This window comes from Oenanthe melanoleuca, chromosome 9, assembly GCF_029582105.1.
Source record: "Oenanthe melanoleuca isolate GR-GAL-2019-014 chromosome 9, OMel1.0, whole genome shotgun sequence".
In the NCBI taxonomy this organism is placed as follows: domain Eukaryota; kingdom Metazoa; phylum Chordata; class Aves; order Passeriformes; family Muscicapidae; genus Oenanthe; species Oenanthe melanoleuca.
Window position 1 is genome coordinate 5,692,166 of NC_079343.1, and position 24,106 is coordinate 5,716,271.

General features: G+C 41.9%; 1 protein-coding gene across 6 annotated transcripts in view; it reads right to left on the reverse strand.

The window, feature by feature from the left end:
• Positions 1–550: 550 nt before the first annotated feature.
• ARMC8 (armadillo repeat containing 8) overlaps positions 551–24,106 on the reverse strand; it is a 59,054-nt gene continuing 35,498 nt past the window's right edge. For all 6 annotated transcript variants that reach the window (XM_056498507.1, XM_056498501.1, XM_056498502.1 and 3 more), the window contains 16 exons: positions 23,756–23,836; positions 22,372–22,447; positions 22,193–22,283; positions 18,845–18,905; positions 15,903–16,103; positions 13,897–13,992; positions 12,421–12,503; positions 12,066–12,147; positions 10,783–10,869; positions 9,013–9,105; positions 8,414–8,563; positions 7,263–7,358; positions 5,238–5,333; positions 4,702–4,774; positions 3,670–3,763; positions 551–2,435 (listed from right to left, as the gene is read on the reverse strand). In XM_056498507.1, the coding sequence (XP_056354482.1) occupies positions 2,402–2,435; positions 3,670–3,763; positions 4,702–4,774; positions 5,238–5,333; positions 7,263–7,358; positions 8,414–8,563; positions 9,013–9,105; positions 10,783–10,869; positions 12,066–12,147; positions 12,421–12,503; positions 13,897–13,992; positions 15,903–16,103; positions 18,845–18,905; positions 22,193–22,283; positions 22,372–22,447; positions 23,756–23,836 (1,494 nt within the window). In that variant the 3' untranslated portion in view covers positions 551–2,401. The remainder of the gene's footprint in view (positions 2,436–3,669; positions 3,764–4,701; positions 4,775–5,237; positions 5,334–7,262; positions 7,359–8,413; positions 8,564–9,012; positions 9,106–10,782; positions 10,870–12,065; positions 12,148–12,420; positions 12,504–13,896; positions 13,993–15,902; positions 16,104–18,844; positions 18,906–22,192; positions 22,284–22,371; positions 22,448–23,755; positions 23,837–24,106) is intronic.

Here is a 24,106-nt window from a genome sequence, read left to right on the forward strand (position 1 = left end):
GCAACATCAAAAATTAATCACAAAGTTTAACTGAATGTAAAAATGTTCTCATCCAACAGTTTGTCCTCTCTATACCTGTGGAAAATGTCAACTGTTCTCATGCAGCAACAAGATTGTCTGAGCATTGATTTTCAGTTTTTCTGGCAGACTTCTAGGAAACCACCTCAAAACTTGTACAGAGATACTTTTACTCACCTTTTTTCTGAACACCTGTAGGCACCAAAGTTCTATAGAATCAAACTCAGATTTGCTTTAAGAAATGTAGCTGGGGAATGATGAGGAGAGATACATAAGCATTTGAGGAGTGCAAATGGGGCAGGGAAGTGCCCACTGGACAACTCTGCATTTACCATACCTGCCTCAGAACTTTTTTTCTCAGTTCAAGCAAAAATATATTTGATTGCATTTTATAAACAAGACTTTGCTTCTGAGGTACTGATATTTATCAAGCTCTCACATATTTTTACTTTCCCTTTTGTTCAACCTCCAAAGTCCATCATGAAATATTTGCAGAAGGACGTTAAAAAACTGCCAGTCACTTACTGCAATGCCTGGGGAAAAAGTGTCAGGTGCTCACTTTTATTTGTCTTTGAGAGTGGAAGAAGTTACATGAAATGCAGATTTTCTCCTTTGCAACCAAGTGATAACAGTTATCTGATATACAGCACATTCAAATTCCAGGCCAAACTGTGGTCACATTTTCTGACACAAAGAGTTATCTTGGGAAAAAAGTAAGGCTGTCATCACAATTTGACCTTCTGATTAGAAATAAAAGATTTAGATAATTATCAAAATTGGTTAGCAAAGTTACAGACTTCTCTTCTTGCTGCAGCCTTCCTGAAGCTCAGCATAAGAGAAGGATTTGGTTTAAGATATTGGCTGCAAATTCTAGTGCCTGTTAGTTCTATATAAATACAGTGTCTGTGGAGTCTGACTATGAACTATGGTCTAAACTGGAATCAGAAAGGAGACCTGGGCAGAGGGTCAGAACCCTGAACTGCTTGAGGAGACTGGGAAGCCACTGGGCTCTGCCATTCTAGCCTGAGCTCACAGTCCCCTTCACTTGCACTCGTGTTTCCCCCTGCACATTAGCAGGCACCATTTCAGGAACATACAGACACTCAGGGCTTCTGGATGCAGTCACACCCCACCAATTATCCAGCAATCTAAATCCATGCATGTGTGTATAGCTGCATATATACAGAAAATGTGTAGCAACATACTGAGCTACAAAACAAGATGGAACCCCCAGGTTTTCCATCCCTTCCCCAGCTTAATGCACCCAGTTGATAATTTGTGGAAATAATTTGGAAGTCACTTGGCTATTAGTGGAGATAAAGGATGCAAAACAAAAGCAATCCCTTAATCCTGCTTGCCAGCTCCTTCTAGTCTCTGGAACGTGTAACTTCTGCAACACACTGTTTGCTCTGCTGATACCAGTGATCAGCAAATCCTTCTTACCATGAATAAGCCAATCCTTCAGCAATTAGCTGAGCAAGATCCTGGCTGGCAAAGCAAGAGCTTATTTCTGCTGATCTTGAAGCCACCTTGCTCCTTTCTGAAAAGCATCAGTCATGCTAACCCTAAAGTATGTACTTGTTTTCCAAAAATGTAAAGAAAGCCAAACCCAATCCAGTTGGGCCGTTCCATGGATTTGAGCATGGTCACCAGGTGACCTTGTATTGTGACAAAGAACTCTTGGACCTTGTCAGTACAGAATGCGTTGCTTGGAATTTGAAGTCTATTGTCTCCCTCTATTTTTCTCTTTAAAAATGAAGTATAATGTAAGTTAAGCTGAAGTTCAGAAATGCATATATTTTACTTAAAAACATTCATCTGTTCAAAATTCAAAATAAACTTTATGGGATACAACAGTTTGGTTTTTTTTTTAAATAACATTTCATTCAAACGGTATATAATTCATTGAAGTATTCGTACAGCAAACAATGGTTAACCCTTGAAAACCTGTAGAAAAAGATTTTCACACAAAAAAAAAGGAAAACCAAAAGTGAGGTCTCACACCCACACACTCAGCCCGGCACACACGCACTCGAGCACCCACGCACCCACACAAGGCTGCAGCAAAAGCAGAGAATTGGAGGCCCAAAAGGAAAACGATGACTGATTGTTCTATCTGAGAGTCCAGGTAGCTCAGGAAAAAAAAACCAAAAAACCAAAACAACCCACCCCCCCCCCGAGTCCTCTGAGTAAAGAAACTACCTCAAGAAAATTCTCAAGTGCACTGGAGACCTGATCATTCGAACTGTTTCTGCAAAGCAGCTCCCTGCACCTGAGAAAAATGCAGCCCAAGGTGACTTGTGCAAATATAAGGAGTCAGGAGTATCTCCTGCTATTCCTTAAGTAGACATGAGGGGTGTCCATAGATTCAATTAGTCTTTGATCATGCAAGGTACTGCTGGAGTGCTGTCTTCGCCCTGCAAGAAAGAACAACCCATTAATTACAGGAGTCTGGCTTCAGCAGCAGCAGCTTCATGGGCAGGCTCAGAGTGTGCCAGCAGAGAGGCAGGGAGGATGGCTGAGGAAAAGGCTCCCTCACTTTGGAAGGATCTGGCCTGTGGTGCAAAAATGCTCTGAGTGGGTTGTAACTGTTAAAGAATCCATCTGGCTTCCAAGGATAATCTGATCTAGCCAATGACAGTGGGTCCCAGAACAAGCTGAGGCACTCCCAGCATGGTGGGGCTTGGGATGTGTGTTATACACACCTTCCAAAACCCCTCAAGAGCAGTCACTGAAGAGAAATTGCTTTCTGCAATACAGGTGTACCATGAAAAGCAGCTCTTTGAGCTGAGAATCAAGGAGTGTCAAATCAGATTATACTAAAGGCACATTAGTCTTGGCAGAAATACTGGCCCCACAAAAACATACAGAGGTGAGAGGGAGGAAGAAGCCAGTCTAATAATGCAATTTATGTAATATTGTGCAACATTTTGTTAAAACCAAAACACTTCCTAAAAGTCTGGGGTGACAGTTCCATCATCATGGGCTAATTCTGAGTTTCCTCCCTCCTGAAGTGAGACACTTTGCTCTTCCTTTGTCCTCCACAGCTCCATGACATTAACAGGCTTTTCCAGGACCTTATACAACTCATCAACATGGAAGAAGATTATTTATTTCTTTCTTGCCAGCTTCCTGCTGTGATCACAAGCCACAATAATAGCCCCATGGAGGGGGCTGGTGTGGCAGCAGTGGGATATCAAAATGTTCCTGATGATCATTTTCAGTGCTAATACTCTGGCATAGATTTTAAGATGAGAAGCCCTAACTTTACTACAAAGTTATTTAAGAACACTGGAACATCTTTCATAAAACCAAGAATACCAAATTTAGTGCATTTTAAAAACAACTGCAGTTTTGAGTTGTCTGTGTGTGACATCTTCCAAAGATCAGATTTTCTCCTTTACTTTGTGGAAGAAATATGGGCTGTTGGCAACTGTAGATAAGATAATTGCAAAATGTTAACATAAAACTCCAGAAATTGTCGGTAACTGTTTTGGTTTTACATGCTTGGGAAGCAGCCAGATGATCTGTGTGGATACTAACACAGGTAACAGCACAGATGTGTGCAAAGTTACTGTTGGGCTTAATTAGTTCAAAATAATTTAATTGAGAATAACAACTGTGGTGATCCTGTATTATGTTCATACTCACTTGTCACACAGATTTGGATCTGAGGACTGACTCAGCTTATGGAGAATATCTACGATTCCCATGTCTCGGAGTTTGTCTTGGCGCTCCTGTGAACCTGCAACAACAACAACAACAAATCCCATTGCTGGAAGTGGCACCAGGCCATGTCTGCGGACGGCAGAGAGGGGTGGGAGCAGAAACCAGCTAAAGGAGGGGTCAGGAGCAATGTCCAGCTAGAGCACAGCCATGGAAACACTCCCTCAGCTCTGCTTGCTTCCCCAGGGAGCTCCAGCTTCTATGCTGTGCTCTGTGTGCACACATTTGGAGCCAAGAGTATCTTGAAGACAAAAATCTTTACCCTAAGGTATATCCTGACTTAAGCTGTTTTATTCTCATCTTTGTGATTTCACAGCATTGGGATGCAGAGAACATTCCCCTGGAGGTGCTTCTGAGCCCGACTTCTGCCTTCTCCTCCTCTTACCATAGTCCCCTGAGCAGCACCATCCTTCAGCCCCCTCCTGGTAACCTCCCACTCTCCCAGGCCATGACTTCTCACCAAAAGCCTTATCCATCGCTCCCAGTTCCACCCACAAGTACTTTAGCTGGTTTTGGCCCAAGCCACTCAAACCATCCATACTGTGGAAAATTTCTTTGCCAAAAATCCCCTTCTAATCTATTTATTCTCTCCAGTGAACCTGTTCCTCCCAAAAATGAGTTTCCACAGCCCCTTTAAGATCTGGGAGCTCTTACAAGAATTCTCTTTCACTCCAATTGTTTTGAGACTTCACAGAAATACTACAGGTGAAAACCTCCCACTGTGTCTCTCTAGCTCCTGTTTATTGTCACTGTGTCTTTGTGTCTCCCCCAGAAATCTCTCTGCATCCTCCTCAGTGTCTCCTGATCACTCCCACATATTCCATACTACACCTATAATGATGTTTCCCATTATTCTTTGGATCCCACTGCAGTGTGCACTGCAAATATTGATTCCTATGCAACAGAAGCTTTTTGATCAGGTTAGTAACTCATGCATTAATAAGGAGGGTTTCTTACCTTCCTCTTCATTCCATATGAGATTAGATATACAGAACATGGCAGCAAGCTGTAGTTTAGCATTTGAATGACTCTAAATATAGAAAAATAGAACTCAAGTTTAGAAGAAGAAATTCAGAAATTCACAAGACTTGTATTTTGGCATTCATCATGTAATTAGTAAGATAGCAAATCTGGGACTAATTCTTATCTACAACTTCTCTCAAAGATAGGGCCACAATATAAGGCACTTTAGTAGTGGTCAATCACTTCCTTCCAAATATTTACTGACATCTCCAAGATATGCCTTTTCCAAGTTCATGAAATGTTTTCTATGTAGATGACAATCACTGTAATGTTTTTATGGGAAATAACCCCTGGATCTTCCTTCTGGTTAGTGCCTCTGTACACCTCTGGCATACAGAACTGCACTTACACCCCACTGGTTATATGGAAATTAAATGCATGATAACAAATAATTCACAAAACAAAATCGCTTTCCTCTTTTCATTCCTGCAAAAGACCAACACAAATCCTTTAAGAGAAATCCCGCCTACCATGTAGTATTTGATTTTCTGCAGGATGTCGTCATTGGTCATAATCAGTTCTTTTGCTGTCGTGCCATCTGCTATATTGGCAAGGATACACAATGTCTGAAAGAGAGAAAAACTGGGAAGTTATTTGGCCCCAGATCATATCCCATGACAGCTTCCCTGACAGCTCTGAACTTGGGACAAACAATTCCTTTAATTAGTTTTAATATCTTTAATCTGGAGTTTCCAGCTTTCTCACATCTAGGGCCAATGCCAAGAAGTTACCAGCTGTGGGGAGCAGCCCTGGCCAAAAACATTCATCACCATTTTAAAATTAAGAGCAGCACTCATTTATTAATTGCAAGGAAGAATATTTTAAGTCTCTTATGGAAATCTGCAACATACAGGAAAGAATAAATGCCCTGGAATATAAAGCAGTCTGAATGGCTGGGGGGAAAGGAAAAATAACCACAATTTCCACCTCCTTCTTAAGTCCAGGAAAATGAGAGACAGAAGCCTTTCTGCTGATCTGGCAGAGGAGTAATTTGTTTTCAACAGGTCTAATCACAGTTGTCACCTGAGCAGCAGAGGTAACTTCAGCTACTTCTACAGCTGGTTATTTCCTACAAATTAGAGAAGCCATCCCACAGGATGCCCTTGAAGCACCCTGACCCATGTTGGCACTACTGCACAGAACTCTGGCACAGCCCCTTCCTTGGCTCTCAGGGGCACCAGCAGATGCTCCACAAGCTCTTTCCCAAGAACTCTGGAAGAACCTGATCATCTATTCTGGACATGCTGGGAGGACACTGGAGCATGATCAGCACTTGTATGGTGCTTGTGTCTAAGCTGCATTGCACTGTGTCAGCAGCTGCAGAGACTAATTACTTCAAAGCTGCTAATTATATGCTGATGAGGCTGGCAGTGACAGAGACAGCACTGTCCTGCTCCAAGCAGGGGTTCTGTGTGCAGACAGGTACTACTGGATCTTGAAATAAGAGCCAGGTGCCCCACAGGGACCAAGGAAATGCTCACTGGATACAGGCCCCAAACTCCAAAGCCCATATTCAGCCCCAGCCCTTTCCCAGAGTAATTTCCCAGGCATGCTGGTTCTCCTGCAAAGTAATTTGGATAGGCGTGGTAAGGTAAATAACCTGTAGCAATAAAGGCCATTCCTGTCACCACAGTTTTATCAGCAAGATCTATTTAAAAAGACACACATGGTTAGTTCTCAGCTGTTTCAGAGCCATGGTGTCACTAAATTTACTACCAAGAATCTCTGGGGATTTTTTTTTTTTGCTAATTTTGCACTTAAATCACCAAAGGAGGCCTGTTGGCCTTCAGCCTGTTCTTTCCTGAGTAGGGATTTAGACCAGGTCTACTCCTACACTCATTTCTCATGCTGTTTGCTATCCATATCCAATCTAAGCCAAAGCAATCCTCTGCCATCTCCCACAGCTCCTTGCTGCCCCCATCCTTCCCCACCACACAACCCTATATGAGGAAGGAACAGGTTCTGTTCTCCCACTACATGTCTTGTCTGGCACAAGAGTTATCCAGCCAAATCCTGCCCACCTATCCTCTAATTGCTGCTTTAGCACCCCCACAGCAGCTGTCCCTGTACATTGATTCCAGGATGCAATTCCCTGCTAGCCATCTCCTCCTTCCCTCTGCCTTTCCTCTTGCAGATTGCTTGAGTTTTAATTTGTCAGGCCAGGTCCCTCCCTACATCTTCCTGGGCTCCACCAGGATGCTCTTTCCCCTGCTAGTGCTATTCTTCTATTCCTATTGATCCCTTCCTGCCAAGCAATGGCCCCAGTTTGCCAAACCTACATTTGCAAAACCAATCTGAATTCAGTTCAAACAATTTTGTAACAATCCATTAGAAAGAAAAGCATTCTTGTAGGTACTCAAGTTATTAACTTGACAGATCTCAGTGAAATATTAACAGCACATCATAATCCCAAATAAAAATGACATGTTGTGAAAGTAAGCATTCTTTTCTCTCACATTTTATTCTGCCAAGACAACACAAAACAGAAAAGGTACCTGCTCTTTGACTTCTATATTGTGCTCTCCTTCCAGAATGAGGGTCACTGCTTGCATGATTTGCTTCCCATGAGTGCTCATTATGTGGTCTATGTGCTGCCAAAGCAAGGATGAAATACATTTAGTGTAACTCCCCAGACAAGGAAAGGGCATTCCTGCTTGAACCACTCCAAGTGAGGAGTAACAACACTGCACACACAGCACTGCTCCCAGTTAGCTCTCCCAAACCAAGAATTTATGACAGCAGAAACACTTCAGAACATTCATCATGTGGAGTCTGCTTTTGTCTGAGAGAGCATTGTATGGGCCTTGGTGGTGCTTTCCCTGTCACCTGGAGAGGAGACACTGCTGTGCCAGTTGCCAGGCCGAGGACTGAACCCTCTTGACCCAGGCTCTAAGTGTGAGGCTGCAGTTGGAAACAACCACTTCTCTTCTGATAACCAGGGAGTAATATCAGAGAGGGGTGAGAAAATTGATGTTTCTTCTCTGGTATTTGCTACTCTTGCAGGGACACTGTGGCCAGGTCCAATAGCCACATTTTCAAAGCCTCAGAGGGTGGAAGAAATAAGCCAGATGCATTGGTTATTGTCTGGGAAAACTGCCCTAAGTTCACAGGGTCACAGCTCAACGGTCACTCGATGACAGACTATGAACACCTACACTAGAATAAAAGAGAAAATGTTAAACAAGATCTAATGGATTAAGTGATACCAAACCTCAGGAGTGGCAGCAAACAGGCACCAGAGATGACCAGCACACAGCACATTACAGAACAGAAGTATTTCAAATGCCAAGGAAGAAGACAGGTATCTTTAACATCTGAACCTTCCCATACACTGATTCAATGTGCAACCCTCAGTGTTGTTCTGGACAAGTTTCACAGAGAAACTGCTATGAAAATAATGTTGCTGAAAGTTAAATGCAACGGAATTGAACATTAAATGAAAACATCTAGCTCTGATAATAATTACAATGTTTCCATGGATGTAAATGATTCTTTCAAATACTTTCTCATACTGATTTGCACATTTGCTTACAGATATTTGAATATATCCAAGTGGTGTTAAAACAGGAAAATGTCTTGCACAGAAGCACTGCATTGGCTGCTTGTTAGATCAGCTTTCAGAAGTTCTGTTTGTAGCTCTACTTACTGGGCGAGTGGAGAGAAGATTCCTGAGCAGTCCCAAAGTTTTCATCAGAACGTTTACATCGGAATCAGAAAGCAACTGAAACAACTGCTCTGTGCTCAGACCTTGCAGGATGTCTGACTTGATCTTCTGTTCCGCTTGAAATGCCATATTCTGAAACAGACACACTTTTTAAATTATTTTTTTTTTACCTGAAAACCTGGACTTTCACTCTTTTAGTAGATTATTCACTATAAGAATATATCCTTCCTAAATTAATCTTGCAAAAGAGCTGTAAGCAACACAGTGAATTCAATTTCCACATTGTCTTACAGCTGACCTGGTTATTACCTGCTTTTATTTGCCCCCTGGCATGCTACTGACACTATTTAACTGCTTCCCTGAATGATCTTGGCAGCAAAATTAGTACCAGAACTGAAGAATTTATTTTACTTTATGGACTAATGTATGAAGTGTTCCAGGCTGATGATGTTTTTCTTCTGTAGTTTGGTGGAACAACAAGCCAGATTTCAATTATGTCATTTTTAATAACAACTGATCTGTTCACAAACTTTTTAAGAAACACAGTCACAAGTGGTATTTCATTGGGGTCTCCTACTCACCATTAAAGCCCAAATGCCATTCACTCGCAAGGCAAGATTTTCACTCTGGGTTAAACTACATAGAAGTTCTATGGCTCCTGATTCTAAAATAGGCTGAAAGAAGGAGGGAAAAAGAGATCTTTAAAATACTACTTAGACTAACTGCATGTATGAAAATACATAAAAATGGGTTTTCCTAGCAGCTTTCAGCTAGGGACTGCTCTCCAAAAACAATCTTCCTTGAGCAATCATATCATTTTGGGTAATTAGAGGAATATATATTACTGTTTAAAAAAATGCTAAGGACAATGAAAGCTACTCAACACCTTGCTTGACACTAAATCTTTGTCCAGTAATCAGACCAAGTGAAAACTTCAGCATAATAAAGAAAACTGTAGACTTCTTGATTGAATGACAAAACCTTGTAATATCATCTTTAAATGACAGGAAAAATATCAATACATGCACTTTTCTTTCAAACTGATTAATGTAATGGAAGTGAAGCTTGGAACAACTGTTTTCCTCCTAAACTGAATTCACTGGTTCATCCAGTGAAAACAAGAATGTGTGCAAGAGGCTGGATGCTGCAGGAGCAGGCTCCTGTCTGAGCAGCAGCAGGAGCAGTTTTTGCTCAGCTCACCTGGTCCCAGGTGCTCTGCACTGCAAGAACCTGCCAGGGATTTCACCACAGACCCAAGGGCTGCTCTACAGCCACAGCACTGGGAGACATTCCCAAATTGGAATGACTCAGCTCTTCACAGGGTACAACACAGCCACTTCAGCTTTGCTCATTTACTCAAGTGACTGCTGGATTTTCAAAATATTATGTAGAAGAAAAGGGTGATAAGTAAAGAAGATCAGATGCCTTATGGAGGCTTTCAAGTTTAATACTTGTAAATATTCTTTCCCCTTACAAAATCAGTATTTTCTTTTGGCAATGATGTTTTTGACATGAACCACATATCTTGACAGAAAATCCAGTATTTCACTCCAACTTGAAGTGGAAACAATAAAAAAAAACAAAACCAAAACCAACCCCACCAAAAAACACACCCCCCATAATGAAATAAATATATATATATACAACAAACCAAAAAACCCACAAAACCCCCAACCAACAAAAAACCAAAACAAAGCAAACAACAACAACAAAACAAACACTTAAAAACTCCAAACACTTGACCTGCAGTCTGCTAAAAAAAAGAAGCCCCATGGCTGGCCCCATGGCCAGTGAACTGTGCTTGGCATTATTTCAGTTAGTTTTCTGTCTCAGATATTATTAAAACCACCAAAAACAACTGATATTTTGGTAATCCAAAGTGCCCTGCAGGATGGATGCCACATACAGCACAGTCTTGCAAATATTTTCAGTAATTAAAAAGTATTTTAGACTTGGGGAATTGTTGCACTGTGTGGATCTGTGTGTTTGATCTGTATGAAATACAGACTCTGCAGAACCAGATATCCTGTACTGTTCATCTGAGAACAATAAAAGCACAAGACTCAGCTATGCCAGCATTTTCAGTGTTACAGTAGCAGTAATTCCCTAAGACATTGGATCACACTGCAAATTATCAGTGTGGTTTCTTCTAGTTTATGATCTTTTTAGATGACAGTGAGCAGCTGATATTTTTTGCTCCCAAGCTATCAGTGGCACAGGCTCTATAACATTACAGATCCTTAACATGTCACAGACACTGGCTGCCAATTAACACACCTTTATGCTAATTGAACCATTGTGTAATCCCCCTTCAGTCCATCCCTTCTCTTTGCTGCTGGCTAAGTACTCACCTCCTTGCTTGGAGAGAATTCCAGAAGAAGATTGCATAGCGTGGAAGATGCTACTACAAGTATTTCATTTGGAGCATTCTGTAAAACCTGCAGTCACAGAGGGGAGAGGAATTCTGTTGGTAGGATAATGAAGAGCTCACTAAAATGGAATACCTGGCACTACGCTATAGCTGGATATTAAAGACTTCAGGAGGTGCTTTGATGCTAGCAGTGCAGATCCAGACACTTTACAGGACAAGCTGGAGCAATGCATTATTTCACAAAAGTCAGATGTGACAGATTTCAGTCCAATTTAGTAGAAATCAGTGGGGACAAGCCCTGCTCTCCAAGGACACATACAGAGGAAGCTCCAGGAGGAGCCTCTTAAACCCCTCTGTACCTGGTGCTAAGCACAACGCAGGAGATTTCCTAAGGAGCATCCTCTCAGAGGAGCACAGCCTGAGACAAATTATAGTCCCTTATTTCTGCCTGGATCTCCAGCAGCACCAAAACACCAATTCCTAAACCAAACATGTTCCTCCCTCGTTCCCTTCTTGCCCACACCACCTTCTGTGCTCTGGCCATTTCACTTCTGAACAGTCCAGTCAAGCTCACTTCAGGAAATTCCTATGGGTGTCAATACTGCCCAAGCCTTCAGATGTGCTCACAGACTTGGTCTGTTCTGCATTTTCAAGGTCTAAAATGTTGAAACTGAGAAACTGATTTATTTATCTGCTTTTATGACAGTGACATTACAGGATGAGAGATGACATATCTTACACACTTGATTCTCACTTAATCTTGTGGAAAATTGCACTATATGATAATGTGTCTTTTTAAAGGTCTTTCTGAGGTCTTTGGTTTCAGCTATAGAATCTGCAATGAGATGTAAGAGGTAGAGAATTATAGAAAAAAATGCAAATCTAAATTGTCTTACAGGGTTCACAGACCAAGTCTGAACTGTGCCATCTAGTCTGAGTCTGAGATTCAGGGACATGTAGTGCTTGTAGTGTCCTGTGTGAACATTGAGCATAAATTAGCTTCACACACTGATGACACAAAAAGACCCCAAAAAAAAAACAATAATGAAAAAAAGGAAACAAAAAACCAAGCATGAATCACACACTTGTTGCTGTTGGCTTTTGTTGACTTACGACTCTCTTAGAAGAAGGCCACAGGATTTTGATTTCTAGGTAAATTGTATCATGATTCTAGAGCAAGGAATGCCAACTGAACAGACACTTTGTGCTCCTTGAATGGACCAGAACACTCCAGGCACTGAGACCTGACTCTTCCTCACTTACCTTCATTAAAGGCTTCCATACAGCATGATCCTGAAAACTTGTCCTGAGCTGCTGGACAGAACGGGACAAACTGTGCAAACATCTGGAATGGAAGAGAAATCTTCCCTGTGAGACATGCACACAGCTGTACACACCCTGCTGCTCCACAAGGATTACTGAGCTGGGAGGCAGGCCAGGAGAAGCCTGGGAGCAGCCAGGAGAAAACCCTGCAGCAGCCCAGGGTAAGTGCCCCTCTCCCCCCGGAGGGCTTCCAAGAGCAGAACTGAGCCCAGAGCAGCTCTCAAACAGTGAGCAGGAGTTCTCCCAAGTGCAGCACAGACTGACAGAGGTTGTGCATGGAGGAGGACAGGCTCACCTGACTGCAGCCAAGCGCACCTTGATGCTGGACTCGGACAGCCCGTTAACAATACGGTCCATCATGTTCTCAGTCTCAATGATCTGGGCCAAAGAACTCAGGTCAGTGCACAGCTCAACAGCATCCATGGCTTGCTGGGGTTTTAGCTACAGCACTTTGAATGTTACATATAAAAACTGCACCTAAAACCAGCATGCCACTCTCTTGCCAGATTAAGTGGAAAGTTTAGTGTATCTACAAACAATTCAGAAATAAAAACATCTACATTCTATGTTTCACTATGGCTTGTAATCATCAAGGAACAAGAAGGTGATTTTTATATATACATATCTATCTATCTATATATATACATACATACGTACATAGATACACACATACATATACATGAATTACCCTTAATGTCATATTAAAACAAAAGTGAGCACGTGTGAGTGCATGCAATATATACAAACTACAGATCAGAGACAGGTTGTAGAGCAGTGTGGATAGAAAATATCCAGTGGGTCATCTGCCATATTTAAACAAGGCCAGCACAAACACTTAAGGCCAGTATAAAAGGGAGTTAATACCCAGATGAATGACAGATTTTGCATAATAAATCAACTTTGGCATGTACACACCTACTGCTTATTAAAAGCTGTGTAAAAGAAGGATCCTCACTATTAACTAAAACAACAAAAGAGGAGTTTATGGGGTTGAATTCTGGAACTCCTGAGTGGCTCCCCACTGATAAATCCTCCTGATGTTTTCTTTCCACTCTGTGTTTTCCTGCCCCCCTCCTTCTGCTTTTCCCCTTTAACCAGCAAATAAACTCAGAAAACATTCCTGTCTTCTGTACTTGCTACATGACACTGCAAATCCATGATTAATTTTAAAAAAGCTCCTTTTAATCATTCATTTATTAAGTTCCCTCCACTTTCAACATATTAATTTTTAACTGAGTGCTCCAAGCAACCAATCTCTTTGCTGTAATGTTTGAATCACCAACTGCTTTGTTATGACAGTGCAAGGCCCCTTGGTCACTTGAGAACCAGGAAACAAATTCTGACCTTGTTTCCCAATATATGAGCAGACTTTCCAGGGTTTATTTTTTTAAAACATTTGTTATATAATAGAATAAATAAGAACAGAAGTGTATTATCTCTCTCAGAACACAAGTTTCAGAAATTTCTTATATGTCACAACAACATTCCTTATGAGTTGCCAAGTACCAAAAATGTTGAAAGACAACTCCTTGTGCAAGTATAGTTCATCACTGTGAAGATGCTTACATAACTAAACTTGTGTTATACTCTGATAGCAAGACATTAATTTTTTTTTCCAATTCCACACAACCTGAGAGTTTTTATTAATGGAGAAGAGAGGTCTCGCTTTGACCTATTTACATCATGATGGGGGAAAGCACTGGGAGGGTGGGAATTGCTGCCTTCCAGCTGCCCCTTGGCTGAGCACTCACCCCAAGCCTCCCCAGCTCACCTTTTTGCGGATGTCCTCGTCATTGGCCCCCAGGGACGCGTAGAGCTTGAAGGCGGCCTGGCGCAGCTCGTGGGCGTGCTTCAGGTCATGGTCCAGCTGAGAAATACAGCACAGGCACCAGGCTCAGCCACCAAAGCAGCTGCAGTGTCATATCCTGACTTCTTCTAAACTGCTGCTTACCCACTCTCTTTGTCTGCCACCCCAGGGGCAGCCAGAGGCACAAAGTGCTGCTCCCTGAGCTCATGTCCACACTTACCAGCTAAATGCAATAACCAGAGTTAAGTTCTCTGTAACTCTCTGCTGAGTTACAGAGAAGACAACTTCATCTTCAATTTGAGGCCATAATAAGATTAGGACTCTATCAAGACTATATTCAGGTAAAAGCTATTCTTACCTCCTAACAGAAACTTACAGGAACTAGCCAGAAGGAGTGAAAAAACTGGGAGAATCAAGGCAAATTTCATCAAGAGAACTGAAGTAAAAGCAGGAGCCCAAGTTGGTCTCAATCTCAGGCCATGCTAAGGAGGGTGAGGTTGAATATCAGGGTAAGGTTCTTTGCCCAGAGGGTGCTGGAGCACTGCCCAGACTCCCCAGGGAATGGTCCCAGACCCAAGGCTGCCAGAGCTCCAGGAGGGTTTGGAAAACACTCCCAGGGATGCACAGGGTGGGATTCTTGGGGTGTCTTTGCAAGGCCAGGGGCTGGACTGGATGATCCTTGGGGTTCCTTCCAGCTCAGGATATTCTGTGATTTTATGACAATTAATGGAAGCACTAAAGGCACCATAAAGTAGTGGTGTTTGAGGTTGACCCTGCTTGGAACAACAAATATGGTTTCTCAGATCTCCTCATGATCTCTTCACTGAGAATAATTCTGTAACTTTGACTGCCCTCGAAACTCTGTACCAAAGTGTTCTACAAAACAATGCAATCTTCAAAGTCTACACAAAATGCCAGGAAAATGACAGTATAAGGTAGTAAAGCACTGAAATAAAAGAAATGTCAAAAATTAAGCTCTATGAGAATTCTCTCCAGTGCAGCTATATTGGAGCAGAAGTATTATATAATTGTTATAAATATTTTAAGCAGACAAGTTCTCTATTTGACAGATTCCTCACTCACTCCTCATGTAGTTTTACCTTACAGGGTGCAATTCCAAGCACTCTGTCCAAAGCCAGCACCCTGGATTTCCAGCTGGCTGCTTCTACAGACTTGCTGCACACTCAGAGCACTGTCATAATATTTAGAATTGCCCCACTCACTTTTGGAAGCTGATCATATTTTTGACGCTACAGCCAACATCCATTACATTCAATAAGCTGCTACACTTTTTTTTGCTCTCTTTTTTTATACTATAACTATTTATTTTTTTTATATTTCATTTGCATTTTTACAGAGAATTCAAGAGGGTCTCTAGGCAGAATTAACCCCATTCTATAAGGGTTAGGGAAATGAATCTGTCTCTTGGGCCAGTTTTAGAAATAAAGCAATTCTCTGTACTTTTTTGGGTACTTTCTAATAATCTGACTCAGTAAGACTCCAAGGTACATCTGGTCTCTGTTTATCCAAAGTCTTGCAAGTGCAGATAACTCATAATATGAAATGGTGCACGACATCCACGTGTTTTTGTGCTTTAACACAACAGAACCATCTCTGAACTTCAGATTTTCTACAAACCTGACCTAAGAATTGAAAACTAATCTCTCTTCACATGGACTATTATCTCTTATGAAGCTGAAATGTCCTGGTTCCTGAAGGCAAGATCTTTAAACTTAAAAGGATGGGAAGACCAGATATACACACTTTTGTGTGGTTAAAATGAAGTCTCCAAAAAGCAGTGACTCCTACTTGGAGAGTACAAACATCAAGAATCAAGTCCTGCTGGACTTCTGGTCACCTTTCAGCTGAGGATCTCAGGCATTAGGTTTAAAAAGAATTTTAAAAACCCATCCTGATTTGGTTTTGGTTTGGGCCATGAGAGCAGGCTCAGGGCGGGTCAGGGAACGCACCCTCTTGATGTCGGCGATGGCGCTGACGGAGCTGGGGTACTTGAAGTAGTCGGCGAGCATGACGATGAGGTGGTCGGTGATGCTGGCCGTCCTCTGCAGCTCCACATCCGTCTCTATCAGGTAGGCCAGAGTCTCTGCCCCCTCCACCCGCTCCTCCAGCAGCCTGTCCTTACTGCACATCCGAACCAAGCACGGCAGAGTCTGCAGAGGGTTAAAAAAAGGAGTTTCTAGAGCAGTCACCTTGATAAAGAAACTCCGAAGAAATGAAACAACTGTCCTACAGCAATGCTCTGCCTTGTTCTTTAGGTAAGAACTCACACACACAAATTTCACTGGGTTCAAAGACTGCACACACAGAGGAATTGTTCAGGCATTGCTAAGTGTACGATCAGCCACTTTCAAACAACTTCTCACAAAGCCAAAATGATAAAATGTTTAGAAATGACCATGGATAAAGTTGGACAAAACTAAAAAGAAATTTAAAAAAAAATTCCCTAGAAAGTTGGTATTTTCACAAGCTTACTAAAAACCAGAACCAGAAGTACTCAAGCTGCCCTCAAGAAGTACTTGACCCCTCCTGCCCTTCTGTGATCCAGGATTAACTAAGGACAATGCAGTCAGAAATAAACTCTGGGTTCCTTTCCCACATACTAGCTGCCTGGAGCAGAGGGCAAGAAAGGAATACTCCTCAGCAGCATACCTGATCAACCAGAAAAGAAGCTAACCTGGGATCCAGGTCCATTCTGCCTTCCCTGACATCTCCCCTACCTTGGTTACACCCACACACAACAGTTTTGATACATGTTCTCTACTGAAACATAAAAACTATTCAAGTCTTTCTTTACCTGAAGTTCAATGAAAAGCACTTAACTCTGGAAAGGCCAATTCTCCAAGGGTTGAGACTCTGCTCTCTCAAGCCTTCCCAAATATGAAAATGGACAAGGAATAACACTGAGGTTTGTGCTTATGCAACACCATGAAGTTCAACAGAAAAACTCTAGGAAATGTTGCTCAGAGTTATGTTTTGGGGACCTGAATTAACACCGATCCATTGATTGCTCAAATGATTAAACAGATAAATATCTTAACTCCATTGCACAGGAATTAGGACTTGCCTACCTATTTTAGAAAGCCTAGATGCCACCTCAAAGATTATCAATGAGGTTGTGAATCTTACAGCTAATCCAGTAAGCCAAAGCATCCCATTCTGCATGCCTGGCCTTGAGGAGGCAGGGAAGATTGTACATAGGCTCTCAAAAAATTACATTCATGTGGAGTGAGAAAGAAAAGAAGTGGAATTCCATGTGTAAATCACAAAGACAATGTACTACTTAATTCTTTCCAAGGTCAAATGGCCTGAAATGAGCTATTTCTTGGAATTCAAGGGCTGGGCACTGTTAAGTCACTGCCTGCATGCACCCAAGAAACACAGATCTCATGTTTTTCAACACTAAGCAATTCCATCTGCTAAAAATTAAACACAAGCAAGAATTCTGACATACACATTTTAACTGTTCATTGGACCTACAGGTCAGTACAGTGCAATTAACACACAGGAGCAGGGCGCTGTGTAGGGGTGTCAGATGAAAAGCCACAATGCACACCTGGCCAGCAGATAAAAGTCTGGAAATGGACTGTAGAGATGGAATATCTAATTTCCATGGTATGGGATGTATCTGGGGAATCTGGATAGTTTCATTATTAGGATTCCAGAGACATCATTTCCCTTCCCATCAAATCCATTATTTATCAGCCTCCTCGGCCCTTCTCAAGGGATTTTATTTTTTCCCCATGTTGCAGGCCAACTCACCACTCAAACTAAGCAATGAAAGTATCTTAAAACCATTTTGGAAAACACACATCCCTGATTGGCCCCCAAATGCAGAAAGTTGATAGCAAAGGATCAAAAATCCTAAATGCTAAAGGGCCCATCACTTTAGTTCAGCAGAGGTCAGAGGATTTGTGGCTGGATTAACCACAGGAACACTTGCAAGTATGAGCTCCTGGTGGAGGAATCACTGGGGTGGTTTGAACAAGGCAAAGGTTCTGTGCCTTCCTTCTCCCCTCACTCTTTTGTCTGTTCTCAAGTACACATTTAATTCCACAGCCTCAAACATGGATTTGTGCTGAAGCAGCTTCCATGAGGAAAAAAATGCTGCTGTTGCTGTGGGCTGGCCCAAGCAAATCCCTTTGCAAAGGTTTGAAAGCAAGTGTGGCTTTCCACAGGGCTCACATGACCCAGCACAGGCAGCTCCACAGGGCAGTGTCCAGCTCCCAACATTGACCTGCCACTGCCAGCAGGCCCTGCTCCCTGTCCCAGGGCAGAACAGCTCTGGAACAAACACATCCTGACCAGGGAGCAGCACAACACGGGGGATTGTGAAGGGAAAATATTTCCAAACAAGAAAGAGGTTTGAGGAGACACAGGCTGGGAGAATGGAATTGTTGTCCCCGGTTTGCAGGTGCTGTAAGGAGAAAGGAGAGCAGAGGATTGGAGTGTCAATTTGGAACAAAGCTAAGGAGGAGATCAGGGAGAAAGATGCAGCTTGGCTTCCTCAGCTGTGCAGCACCAGATGCCTGTGCAGAACAGATGCCAATATGCACACTAGAATGAACTGTACATTGCATTTTCTTGCACAAAAAGACAGGAGGGGCAGGCCTTTGTCTCAGCCAACATATAGATGTTTTTATCTATCATTACTTGGAAACAAAGGGAAACCAGGGAACTATTTTTTTTAATTGAAAAAAAAAAAAAGTCAGGAGAACTTGGTGCTTTGCAATCTTTAGCGGATTTAGTGCAACCTTTTATATGAGAAAATAAAACCAGGATAGACCTACATGAGAAAATCTTTTGAACAGAGTACTGTTTAAGGAGCTGCTGTGGCTAGAACAAAAAGAATTAATCTATATTTACAAGGTGGTTGAAGCAGGACATAGCTCACCTTCAGAACGATGCAGGGGTCGTCTGTCCGTATTGCTCCAGCTCTGCACATGGAAGTAAGGCTGCAACAACACAAGACACAGTCACCTGCCATGGCTTTGATGCACTTCAGCTGCTGCAGAACACCCAATGAAACATCCTCCCCTGTGTTTGACTGAAATACAGCAGAGCTTACTAGGCTTGGGCACACAAACTCCTACAGGTGCACTTTGAGGCAGTTGGAAATGCAGGACCCCTTGCTGGAGCACTGATCAATACACACAGCAGCCCCCCCTAAGGGTCACACCAGCCCCCTGAGCCCAAAACCCAAAAGGAACAACCTGCAGTAACATAAAGGTGCAGCACACCCCGACATTCCTGTAAGTACCTGCCCCTGGGGTGTGCAGCCACCAGGAGGGAATCAGCACAGGAACACAGCCTGACAGCTCAGGCACAGACACCCAGGCTCTGCCCCAGCCCAGGAGAGGTAGAATTGCTGTGCTGCCTGGCCACAAGCAGGGTTTCACACTCTGCAGGAACCAGCATATTCTCACTAACAATGAACCCAGCCAAGGCTCTGACACTGCACCAAGTCAGCATTATTAGACAACAGCTCACAGTGGATATGACAAGCACAAGGTCTCATCAGCACACAGCATCAGGAAAATCCTAATTCTTTGTTAATGTACTTGTAAAGCGCCCCAAACTACCAGAAATGCAAACTAGTTCACACACCAAAAAAAAGTGTTTTACTTTGAAGTGGTTTTGTTTTTACCTGCTCTGCCACAAGGCAGTGGAATGGAGCTGGAAGGGAACTGCTGTGCACCAGTGTCTCTTCTGAACTAACCATTGGAACTGACTTTTATCATGTCACAGTGGAGGTTAATAAACATAACTCTATTTCAGTAGAGGTAACTTAAAACTAACATGTTTGGACCTTCAGTTGAGCAGGCTGAAGTTGTACACCGGGTCAATCAGAACTGCTCAGCTGAGGAGCAGCAATATGCTCACATAACCACAGTGTGTTTCACCACGTCCCTGAGCTCCTTCCAAGGGCCCAGAGTGAATTCTTCCACCTCTTCGAGGCAACAACACTGATCCTCATTAAAAATGATCCACAGCTAAAAATCCCACAATCAGAACTCTCTTAATATATTATTTTTCAGAAAGTAAGAGATAAGACTTGAATGTTAGCACAGAGATCATCTGCTAAACTTTTACTGCCCAAGCCTTGCAGCTGACAACAGAAAACTCATTTTCACACCTTCACTATCAGAAGGAAAGTACCCATCCTGCAGCTGCCATTTAGTCTAGTGAGACCCTATCTGCCAGGCAAAATAGCTCTATTTCAGTAATGAAAGAAAGTAATTTTTTACTTCAGGTAACAAAGGCTTGGCCTAGCTGGAAGCAATGCTGGTGATTTTAGCAGGAAAGGTTACTACTCCACTTGTAGCTGAAGAGCACTGTCCCAAGGGGCATCCTGCTCTTCCCTCTGTCCCAACACTGCTGCTTAAGGGAAGGTTCTTTGCTTCAATTCAATCAAGAGTATTGAAATTTTTATTTTCTTGAGTCTTCCAAATCTACTTCAATTGTTGAGGGAAAATAAAGGGAACTTCTTAAAGTAGTCTTGTATGCCAGTCTGGATTCCTTTAGAAATTTTAGAGAAGGTTCAAAGGGAAAAAAATCTTCTAGATCTGTATTCCAAGCAGTATAATGACAAATCAGAGGAACTGCAGATTAACTGACTGAAGCTGGCAATGTAGGAGTGAAATCTAATTTACAAGCAGAAAAAAAGATGATCTGTGACAATTTCACCTACTACTTTGCTTAGGAAAAAGGAAGAGAGAGTATGACTTGGAGGCAATCAGGTAGGGGATGGACCGATAGAAGAAAAACCTGGAGTTTGCAAACTCCAGGACTCAGAAGGATGAGTGCCTGTGGACTAGTTAGAAACTCAATCTGAAATTCAAGATATTGGTTTGTCTGCAATTTTCTTTTGCTGCTTTTCACCACATCGCTTTCTTTTATCTTTTCAAAGAAAGCTGAGCCAAAGTACTGCAAACAGCAAAAGATGGGCTGTGTACCCATTCCTTCGACCAGCAATGAACATCAGTAGACCTGGGAATGTCCAGCCTGCCTTTATGACTTGTCAACTGCTTTATATCGCAAGATTAGTAAAAAAATATTACTCTTAAGTATGTCATTCTCTATGTATTTTCTTACTTCTCAAAGAAACAGATATATCAATCAGAACTGAGACTGCTACAGTGCAACTAATTTAACTTGCCTTTTTCACTAAGAATTGCCTAACAAAACCAGTAAAACCAGACTGGGCCAAATTGGGCCTATTGTGGTTGGAAGGGAGGCTGGGAGGTCCCAAGACATACCTCCTACACGGAGTGGGATTAATCAAGAGCCCCCCTCCTACACAGGGACATCACTGGAACTGCTTTCATGAATGAGCTAGGGCATCACAACCTGGCAGCATGAACAGAATCACAGATCCTATCTACCCCAACTGCTCCTCATCCAGAATCAAGAGTACTGACACAATTGGCTGTGAAATTGTTTGGTGAACTCAGAACTCACTACTCCTTGTCAAAAAAAGCCATCAAAAACTAAAAGAATCAAACAACGCATCAGCAACCAAACTCCTGAGTTAAACTTCATTTTAGTAGTTTATAGCAATGGGTGATTTTATCTCTTTAACACCATGGAGTGATTTATTTCATTGCTATCAACATAAGAAAATGAAAAGGGTCCTAAAGGGTGTCAATCTCAGCTTACAGAGTGAGCATAACCAGGGTGCTGCTATTATGGAACTGGGTCACGTCTTGTAGGAAGTCATTATGAATATGAACATATAAATGTGCCCACACCAGCAGGGAAAGCTGAAGTACAAAATTAATTAATAATATTAATTCTGCTGCATGAGCACATGAAGCCTGAAGAATAATCTATTTTATTTAAAACAGTTGGGTAGAGGGACTAACTCTGCTCTCCCATTATCTTGGTGTAGCCTCCAGCACAGCACAGCCACCAAAGATGATAGTTCAGGACTGTGCTTTGCCTGCCCAAAGCAAAACTTATAAAAATCCAAGACACATGTGAAAACTCATATGGCTGAACACATTCCTCACTAAACTGCTGCCCAGTAATACTTTTCCCTGTTTATGTCCAGCAAAGAGTGAAAGTTACATTATAAAATGGGGTGAGAGCTACTTGTTCAAGGATTTAGATAATGCAAACAGTATCTCTAATTACTCCCAAGATTTTACATCCCATGTTACTTTGGAAGAAGGAAGAAGGGAGCAGTTGAACAGTAAGGATTAAACTCCCTAAAATTTCCTCAGTTCCTGAAGACAATTACCATTTGGCTGACGTGAGCTGCATTTCAATGGGCTTGTCCCTTTGTAACATCTTCACAAAAATCTGTGGTAACAATTCTCCATCAACAGACACTGCAAAGAGAGAGAGCTCCAAGTCATTCTCATTCAGCCAGGCAAAAAGTGAGTGTCAAACCAGCAGCAGCAGCAGCACTGCACTCACCATTGACCAGAGTCATGGATACCTGGGGGTTTTCAAAGGCTAGAACTGAGAAGCATTTCAATGCCTGCATTCGGACCTGTGTAAAAACATAATAATGTGAAATACCAACACTGACTTCAAAGCAAAACTAGTCTATACTGCTGGATAGACTTGCAGAAAACAATGCTGTATAATCAACAAGAAATGGAGATGAAGATTAAAAGGCAGATGGAAACATCTAACTCACACCCTGACTTTTGTCATCTCCCTGTTGGAACTGTCCTTCTGTAGGGAATGTTGTAAACTCTGTGAAGAAAACCAGCAAGGCTGAAACTTGGGAACTAAACAGGAAATACTGGTCTTATCGATAATGCTTCACAGAAGTGTAAAAAAAACCCAGAAGAATAGAAGCATACGACAAAATAGTACTTTTACTTTTCAGGACTCATAATTACTTTAGAGAATCAGAAATAAGTACCCTTGAGATTTTTATTGCAGAATCCTTTAAAGGTGGGCTTAATAAAACGTCTAAAGGGAACCATCCAACCTCCATCAGTTTGGAAGTGATTCCAAACCATCTTAAAACAAATACACACCACAGGTTTTACTGCCATTACACAGCCTCAGGTACCATCTGGATGAAAAGGATGGACAAGTTTCTTCACCTTGATTCCTCCTTTTTCAGTCCAAAGTTTTGATTTAATCAATGTTTCATGGCTGCCTAGTTTCTGAAATCTTTATAACTTCTTTTTTGACACAGGGAAGATCAACCATTATCATCTTCCCATATCACAGAACCTAGAATAGTTCAGGTATTAGTCTTTGACTTGCCCTTCTACAGCTGCACATATTTAAACTGTGTTTGTGTCTTCACAAGGACTGAGAAGGAGCTGATCCTTCTGGCCACCAAATTACAGGCAGAGTGTGATGCTTGTCTCTGAGGGGGTGCTTTCAGATGGTCTAGGATGGACTTCCAACACATAACAGAGAAGGAAGCTGAGACTCAGGAATTCAGGGAGCACAACAAGCTGGGGGCCTCCACACATTCCACAACCACCTACTTTTTACAGGTATGACCTCCTTTTTAGGACAGACCACATTTGCTCCTCTTCAGCTTAACTTCTTATTCTCATTTATTGTTCAACAAATTAGACCACTTGCCAAGTGCCTGTTCCTCTTTGGAGCAACGCTAGGCAGCCCTGTTCTCATTATTGCTACTTTAACTTTACAGTACAATAGCTCTGGTTTTGATAAAATATGACAAGCAAAAGCAACTGTTATTCTACAAATATACATCCTACCTGGTTACAGCTTTGGTTCACAGGCACAGACATGGGTTTTGTAATCTCCATCTGAATTCCTTTCATAAACACATGTTAAACATCAAGTAGTTGTAATGTCTTACTTTGTTGGAGGTGGAGACCAACAGATGTGCGATGTTCTGAACAGCTCCATAGTTAAACAGGATTGTCTGGTGATCTGGACCCTTCAAAGGAAACATAACATAGGGTTTTTAAAACAACATCTAAGAGGTTTCCACTATCTGCAATTCACTGTTAAATATTTAAGATATTCCTAACATTTACTTTATAATCAGCTGGCATAACTTTTTTTTTTTTTTTTTTACATAAACAACTTCAACTCATTTTTATAGCATTAGTCCTTTTCTGGTAATCATTTCCACTCTCTCCTTCAATAGGCAATGGCATTAGTTCTCACAAATGAAGAAACATGGATAGAGAACTTCTGTTTCTAC